The 8,462-nt window shown below is 42.4% G+C and overlaps 1 protein-coding gene across 1 annotated transcript; it reads right to left on the bottom strand.

Annotated features, from left to right (window-relative positions):
• Positions 1-2,998: 2,998 nt before the first annotated feature.
• On the bottom strand, positions 2,999-8,172 carry LOC104618229 (GATA-binding factor 2; the record flags this gene model as incomplete). The annotated part of the gene is made up of 3 exons (XM_010283772.1): positions 2,999-4,045; positions 4,893-5,018; positions 8,027-8,172. Coding segments are annotated over 3 exons (572 nt in total), but the record flags the coding sequence as incomplete, so codon positions are not given.
• Positions 8,173-8,462: the final 290 nt, after the last annotated feature.

Genomic DNA, 8,462 nt, shown 5'->3' with positions numbered 1-8,462 from the left:
TGGAGAGCGTCTGAGTTTAGTTATAATCCCGTTTTAAACCTGTCTGAAAACAAACATGTTTCTTTTTAAATGAAGCTTGCATGGTATGCTATAAACTGCCTTTTTTTTTTTTTAATTTTTAATGGGTGTTTGCACTAAGCCTCGCTAAACAAGTTAGAGAGATGATTAACTCGTCTGAAATGATGCGGGAAGGCCTCGTCCTGGTTGCATGTGCTTTCTTCAGCACATCCAGAGCTGCTGTGACTCCTTGTCATTCGTGAGCAGGGCTTGCAAACAGGGCTGGGGAGGAGGCTGCATGGTTAAAGAGAAGCAGTGGCAGAAAGGGCTGGAATTTGCACACACGCATGCTGAAAAAGGAACTCAGGTTATTTTTTTTCTTAATGAGTAAGTAGTTACCCCAAGTTGGTTTCCACAGAAATGAGATGCAACTCCTGGGGGATCAAAGGAGGAAATCCAAAGTTCACTAGCAGTTTTCTTGAAAATACTGTTTTAATAGCAGCAGCACTCACCCCAACACATGGCAGAGGGACTTTGCAAGACTTTGTAAGGCCCCAATGAGTTCTTTGCATGGGTCAGACTCGACTGTGTGATGAAAGCAGCGCAAAGTTTTGGCCATGTGAGAGCTGCCTGGTAAGCACTCTTCTCCATCCTCACGTGCCAGCCCGCGTGCGCATCCCCCCGCACCCATGGCTGCACCCTTTGTCAGCAGCTCCAGGACAGCAGTGAGGAGCTCTGGGCTGGCCATCCCCCCTGCTCCCTTCACCCCACGGATGATGCCAAATGGTAAGAAACTGGTTTCCATGTTGACGGTGCTGCCTGTTTACAGCAGTGCAAGAATCTACGGAGAACTTTGCCCGGTCTAATACAGGCCCTGCCTTGAAAACCATTAGGCAGATGGCTGCTTTTCCAGGTTTACGGTGCTTTCAAAACTTGTTTTTAATTGAAAACCATTTCTCCAAACACTTAAAAAAAAAAACCAACCCAAAAACCAACAAAAAAGCCTAGAGAAACCGCAGTTCATCATCTGCAATGTGGCTGCTGCCTTAGATTTCAAACTGGTTTAGAAACTTTAGTGCACTTAACTGTGTGACCTCGTCACCCCAAAATGACACTGGGAGAATAAGCTTTTGTACCTGTGCTTTTTATACTAAATCATTCACCAACCTCTTTTTTTGTCCTACCTTGGTAGGTTTTTGAAATATCAATAGACCGCTCTGCATAAAGTTTAAGATAATAATTCTACCGGCAACAATGCCGACGATAATTTTTCCTCTCCCTATTTAAAGCAAAGCAGCCTTTACGACATGAAGCTGGGCACAGGTACTTTCACAAAAAAGGTATTTTATTATTCTTAGCAATATTCACCTTGAAGGAATATGAGGAAAGCGTACACTTTTTACAGACAATATATAAACATGTTGTACATAATTAACAATAACTTAGTTCACTAATCCAAAAATAAGCAAAATAAAAAAATTAAAATAAAAACAGAAAATACTGCAGATTTTTTTTATGCTGATACAAGTACAAAATAATTTAAATCTCAACTGCCGTTGTCTACGCTGCAGTGACTGACAATATATTGCACTTTGTCAACTGTATCAGTAATCCCTGTCTTCCACCCACATCCCTTCCTGGCCCCTCTGCCCAAATCCTACAGAAAATTGAGTTGGGTACAAATAATGTACAACTGTACCATTGTAAAAGGTAAAAAGTAAAAAGGACCCAATTTTTTACCTCAGTAGATTAAAAATTCTTATGATTTCTCCCAACCAATTTAGTTTCCCATTTATTTCCACTTCTTTACAAAGTGCACCTATATGCCTACGCAGACCAGAAAAAGGAGGAAGGCAGGATTTTCATGGCTGCTTGGTTCTTAATTCATTATCAAATATTTGAATTACATCTTTAGAAAAAAAATTCATGTACATCCATTTTTTTGTTTCGTTTTTTTTCTGTAAAGCAGGACTTTTGCAGTAAAGATACAATTGGCTTGATCAAAAAAAAAAACAAAACAAAAAAAACCCCAACAACAAAAAAGTTAAAAATTAAAAAAAAAAAAAATTAAAAAGCTTGTCACAGAGTTAAGCTTATGTGGTTTACATTATCAAACCCCTCTGTTCATTGGGGCATTTTCATCAGAAGTATAGCTAAATATGTACATTGTATGTTATACTGGAGCTTGTGTTCATGAGAGGCATCAGTTCATAACAATCAATAGAATACACTTCACATTGGTAATAGCTTTGTTTTCGGTCATTTACGTACAATATGGTTTAATAATGGGAGATTTAATTTTTTTCTTTTTTTTTTCTTTTTTTTTTTTTGTTTCCATATAAAATACGCTATGGAAAACGGACGTTCCCCTTAGAACGATGCTTTCCCTCATCTCATCAGCTGTCGCTGTGTCTGGGATTTGACGGATGTGTGAAGCTCAAACTGATTGTCTCTCTCTTTCCCCTCTCCAGTGATCTCAAACCTCATTTCTGCCCTTCCTCCCTGTGAAGTCCACTGGGGCCTGGATGCCTGAGACAGCACACGCGCTGGCTGGCTGCGTGTGGACGTGGTGGCCACACTGCCGTAAGTTTACCCAAGCAGCTAATCTGCATTTTTAAGCGACAGCTGCCAACACAACAGAACAAAATGCTTCAACCTCTAAAGTCTGCGAGTTAGATGTTTTTATGCCCTGTGATATTTTTTTGCTGTGCTAGAAGTTAGCTGCGACATTTTGGTAAATGCCTGTATCATCTCACCCCTGGCCAGTGCAGGATTGCCTTCCCGAGAGTTTTTTTCCGAACAGTTTGTTGGATCGAGCTTTCTGTTTTGAGGAATAATAGGGTAGTTGGGAGGGGGGCTGGTTTTTTAAAATAAATCTTTCATGTTAGAGAAAAGAATGAAGAAGTTGTGTCAAAATAACCACCATCTTGGGCACATTAAAATCCTGTATTACAACTACATTTTTGCTTTGTCATGTGTGTCCGTGTCGTGTCCCCCCCCCACCAAGTCTTTTCCCCCTTCCTAGTAGATATTTTGGTATGGAAGATAGATGGAGCTAATCCAAGGGGATCGCTGAATGTTTCCCCCTCCTCCTCCTTGTTTTGAAGGCAGGTTCTCTTACAGGGTAGCCATTGCAAACAACAGCACAAAAACATGCAATCAGAGGGGTTGAGGCTTTTTGTGGAAAACAAGAGCAAAATAAATATGACTTTGTGTCTGATTCCATTTTAAAAATTACGTTTTTATAAAGATGTCCTTTTCTTTTTTTCTTTCTTTTTTTTTTTTTTTTCCTTTTTCTCTTTTTTTTCCCCATCCCAAACAAAATCCGTGATAGAAATCCAGCATGTCTGGCTTCCAGTGAGCCGATTCCATCCTGGGAGGCTGCTTATATCTCTTTACAATATTCACAGTAATAACAAAGAGAGAAAGGAAAGCCAGTTCCAAGCCTTTTTCTTCAGCTTCTGCCACCTTTTGCTTCCCGCTGGACCATTGATTATTGAACAGGTGAGTTATTTTTCCTTATACCTGAGGGGGCAAAGTGCATTACAGGCACCACCACACTGTTTCTGCCGAAGACCCATCATTTGCACGGTTTTAGTCCAGCATTAAGAGTTAAACCACATGGGAGCAAAGATCCCCTTTTGCCATCCCTACATTCTCCTCTTGGCAGAACGTTTTCTTATGTGGTGTCACCTTAGGCAAAGCCCCATGTTCTTAATCTCTGGGTGGGTCTCTTGGTCATCAGGTTTTATCCCATGGCTGTAACCATGCTGGATGGGTGTGGATGTCCAAATGAGATGCTGGAAGATGGGTGGATGGGGGTAGGTGTTGGCAGGATGTGTCCAGAGTGGCTGAAAGGTGGCAAATGCCCCATGGGTGCCATGTGACTAGCAAGGGCAGCAGCGCTGAAGGGAGACGATTTCTCCTGCATGCACTTGGACAGTTCCTCAAAACACTCAGAGCCTTTCTTGCTTTTCTTTGATTTGTTGGACATTTTCCTATTCCTGGTCTGAATTCCTTCCTTTTTCATGGTCAGAGGCCTGTTCACCTGCAAGAAATGAGAAAATCAGGCTCATGCAGACAAAGTGACCTTATTGTGCAAAAATGAAAATATTTGGACAGCCCCCATGTGTTTTTCCTGGATGGAGACCTTTTTCTGGCCAAAGAAAATGGTGTTTCTCTCTGCAGAACTTGTTTATATTGATTTGTTTAATAAAACCACACACACAAAAAACCCCTAGACATGAAAAACAAATTGAACTGAATTTGGCAGCTGATGACGCTCTTTCCCGTAGGCTTACCCTCAGTCCTCATTCATTTCCTAATAGAAGAGATCAAACTAGGAGGCACACATTGACCCAAATTCAGTCCTAAGACATGAGCAATCTTGTACCAGTAACCTCTGTTACTTACAGTTTAAATAATGTTCCAACATGTCAAGCGATTCCTGCTTAGGATTAATTTAAAAAAAAAAAAACCCAAACCACACAACAACAAAATAAAGCCTTAGATATAATTATTAAAAAAAAAAAAATCTGAATGAAGATGCCCCACCAGGATTAATTTTTGCACAGAGCCATTCCAAATGGCCTCTGTGTTTCTGGAGGGAAATGGCACACAAAACACGCTTAGTTAAAACCAAGTGTGGTAGCTCTATTTTGCCTGATTTGCCCAAGCGTTAGAAGCCAAGCTAATACATTGTAATGTCACTGAACTTAGCATCACTATGCTGACAAAGAATGGCTGTCACTTCCCAGGGGAACCTTAGAGACGGGGGGAAGGAATAAAACAACAACCAAAACCCTGAAACTAATAAAAGCCTAGTGTACACCATGCAGTTAAGACATCAATCCCAGCCAGGCAAGCAGCGACACATGAGATGAGTAAATACTCACATTGTGCAATTTATAGTAGAGTCCGCAGGCATTACAAACCGGGTCCCCGTTTGCATTACGTCGCCATAAGGTCGTGGTGGTTGTCTGACAGTTGGCACAACAAGTCCCTGCTCTCCTAGCCGCTGACTAACCAAAAGAAAAAGAAAATTAAAAACGTATCGGCAGGAGGAGGGAGATCATGAGAAAGGTCAACTTGTACTCAATATTTAGGTTGGGTAGAACTAGTTACTAGATTTTGCAGAGCATCAGGGCTGAAGGAAAGTTCCTGTCGGTTTTACATTTGGTGCTGTTGAATTTAGGTTTTTGTTTAAATTCAAGTATTCTCCTGTGTGACTGCAGCTTCAAGCTCCATGGCACCGTGTGAGCAGGGGAAGTAAGGAAAGAATGAACGCATCTCGAACTCCACAGACAAAAATTTTAGAGGGGGAATCATCTGATTTGTCCAGGTTTTCCCTTTTCAGGATTCTAGAATGCGTCATGAAAATGCATTTGCCTTTTTTTTTTTTTTTAATGACCGATTTAGTTTATGCCAATGTTGGGACTGGGTTTGAAAAGAGGGAATGATCGTAAAGAATGTGATTTTTACCCCTACTCTGGCCCTTTAAAGATGGACACAAAAGAAAACCAACTGCATTACTTAACTGGGTGCAGTATTTATCAGAGCCATCACTGAAAATTCAGTTTCCATTTACAAGTGAAAGGGAGAAAACAAAACCCGGCTCCAACTTTCTTTAAATATTTAGCAAACCAAATTTCATGCCTTGCAGCAACGATTCCACTGACCCGACCCGTCTGCCGCCTCTGTCCCTACTCAGTTCCTTGGCTGACAAGCCCTCAAACAACTGTCTTAAAAAGAGAAAAAAAAAATCCACCACCCTCTCCTAAAACTATTGTTCTGCTGAAACCAAGGTGGAGGGAAAGAAAAATGCCCCAACATTCACCCACCTCCCAAAACAAGAACAGGAAAAGTAGAACAGCGGGCAGCCAGTAATTTCTGGATGGGCCCTTGTCTAGCAGACCCCACAATAATATGTTCTTTGTGCAAGCAGGGTATCGTATAAAGTGTTACGGAGGGACTAATCGCACCCCATATTTTGGGAAATAATTTTGTATTAGAAAGCTTCAGCCCTGCCTCTGGAAGTGGTCAAAATGCAGTCCATTTTGTGCAATTGGATTAATGCTGAGGACTCTACATTTTCTTTTCTTAAATTAGTAGAGTTTATATTCTAATGCATATCAATCGTGGTAATTTCCCCAGGGCCTTGCTCCCTGGATATTTTTGCAATTAGCCACAAAAGCCATGGGGTGAGGCAGCAGGGAAGCTTGCGCTAGTGTGCGGGGCATCTCCGTGAGCAGAGAGCAGAGTCCCGCAGCGGCGTGTTTCCCAGAGGAGAACTCTGTGTGCTCCCCTGTGGGCCGGCTCCGCTGTGGAGCTGATGCTGCTGGAAGCACAGACCCACCCGCCTCACAAAAGAGGAGCACCGGGTGCTGTTCCCACTTGCTCCTGGTTTACACCATGGCCCTCTGTAACTTTCCCAAAGCTGACGGACGGCTCCGCAGCTTAAGGCAAGAATCAGGCCCTCGGAGACTCATATATTTCAGTCCCTTACTTGCCTGCGAGAACAGGCCAAAGGCAGAAAGAGGGGCTACCCCCTACTGCAAGTACACTCATGCAACCCAAACACAATTAATGCCAGACTTCCAAACGCTGACATTATTAATATGATCGCTTTGCTATTGCATGTCAGATGAACAAATTCCCAAAGATGGCCATCTCCTCTCCCCCGCAAACAAGCAAACTACAGTGGAAAAAGGGGCAATAAACAAAGCTGTAAATCAATTAAAGCAAAACATTAAAACAACTAAACTAAAAGAAAACCCCTCTAGTGCCCCCCAAACCCCGCACAGTGAGTTAAGTGTAACAGTCTCCCAACACACTGGAAGGTGGAGACCTATGTTTGCATATTTGAGATGGCTTACTGATATTCAACTATGCTGCTTAACTCTGTGGCCTGTCCCATTCAGACTGGAAAGCACTTGAGCCCAAGAGACGATAATGTTACACTGTTGTCTTAACATTTTTCTATATGTCAGTCACTTTAGAAGGCAAGTCATTAAGAAGCTTGCATAGTTGAAATTCTGACTCACGACAGAAATCTTCTGTATCCCATCCCAGTGTTAGAGCAGTAATGACAATTTTCTCCTCTCCAAGCCTCCTTGAAACGTGCCCACGAATAGCTAAAAGACTTAGGCACCATAAATCACAAAGCTCAAAAAAAATATATTTATTATTCTTAGCGTTTTACGCATTATTTGTGGAGCGGAGTGTATTAGAAATTTCAAAACAGCAAGCATGACTGGCAAGGCTTGCCTATAGAAACTCTCTAAGGCTTTTAGAGTCAGGAAACAGATACACAAAGTTTCCTTATCTTTAACGTACAGATATCCGGATAGGAAACTACTACCAGGAGCTTAGAAAGGACATTTTTTTTTTTTTTTTAATCACTCAAATGAAAATACAAAGTATAGGTGACTCCATGGAAAAATAAGAGGAATTTTTTTTTTTTAAACAGTAGGGGATTGTCTGGGGAGGGAACCAATATTAATATTGCCAGAGAATATAAGAGTGAAAATTACTTCATGGCTTTTATACAAATAATTATTAAGTAGGGAGCAGTAGCTTTGACTCATCTGATTTGTTTTGCTTTTTTGGAGCTGGAACTTTTTTTTAGTACACGGCGGAGGACATTCACGCTCATAACCCTTTCGCTCCTGGTATGTGCCCAAAACGTCCCAAGAGGCCAAATAAATGAGGAATTAAATTAAAAGCTGTCATCCGAGGATAAACGGGGAGACGGATACTCGATATCCTGCATGTACTGTGAGCAGCAGGGAGGCTTGGGACAGAGGCGCGCTCGGCGGCGCGGTGGTCTGTGGTGGTCTGTGCCGGGGCTGCTGGGGCTGGGAGATCTGCCCCGAGGCACGGCAGTGACCTCGACGTGACTGAGCCCCACGTACAGCGCAGCTCAGCTCCGCGCAGGGGCTAAGCAGAGATGAGACATGTTTGACTGGTGCCTGCGTGTGGTCCCTTTGCCTAATTTATCCCCAAACCCAGGAGAAAGAGAGACACCTACCAGCCTTCGTTTAGGTTTAATGAGAGGTCGGTTTTGACCATTCATTTTGTGGTAGAGCCCGCAGGCGTTACACAGGTAATGCCCGGTGCCGTCTCTTCTCCAGAGAGGGGTGGCAGTTGCTCCACAGTTCACACACTCTCTGCCTTCTAAATGGAAACACGAAGAAACCGGATTTCTTTCTTTAAAAACAAATTCACAAAAGCTTTTTGCATTGTCCGTTAGGCATTTTCCAGAAGTCAAAACAGTGTGTTAATTCAAGCACAATCAGACAGCAGTGACATCTACAGCACACACAGCAAGGAGGCTCAGTGTTTCGAGAACGCCCAGACTCCAGTGAGTATTTTATGTCATGATCAGAAACAGGCAGCTCTCTCTGCAAGGTGAGAAAGAGTGACACTCTTATTGTGTCAGATGGAAGTTATCGTTTCAGTAACGA

Source organism: Phaethon lepturus, unplaced genomic scaffold (assembly GCF_000687285.1).
Source record: "Phaethon lepturus isolate BGI_N335 unplaced genomic scaffold, ASM68728v1 scaffold29943, whole genome shotgun sequence".
NCBI classification, from domain to species: Eukaryota; Metazoa; Chordata; class Aves; order Phaethontiformes; family Phaethontidae; genus Phaethon; species Phaethon lepturus.
This window is presented reverse-complemented; position numbering and strand designations above follow the sequence as displayed.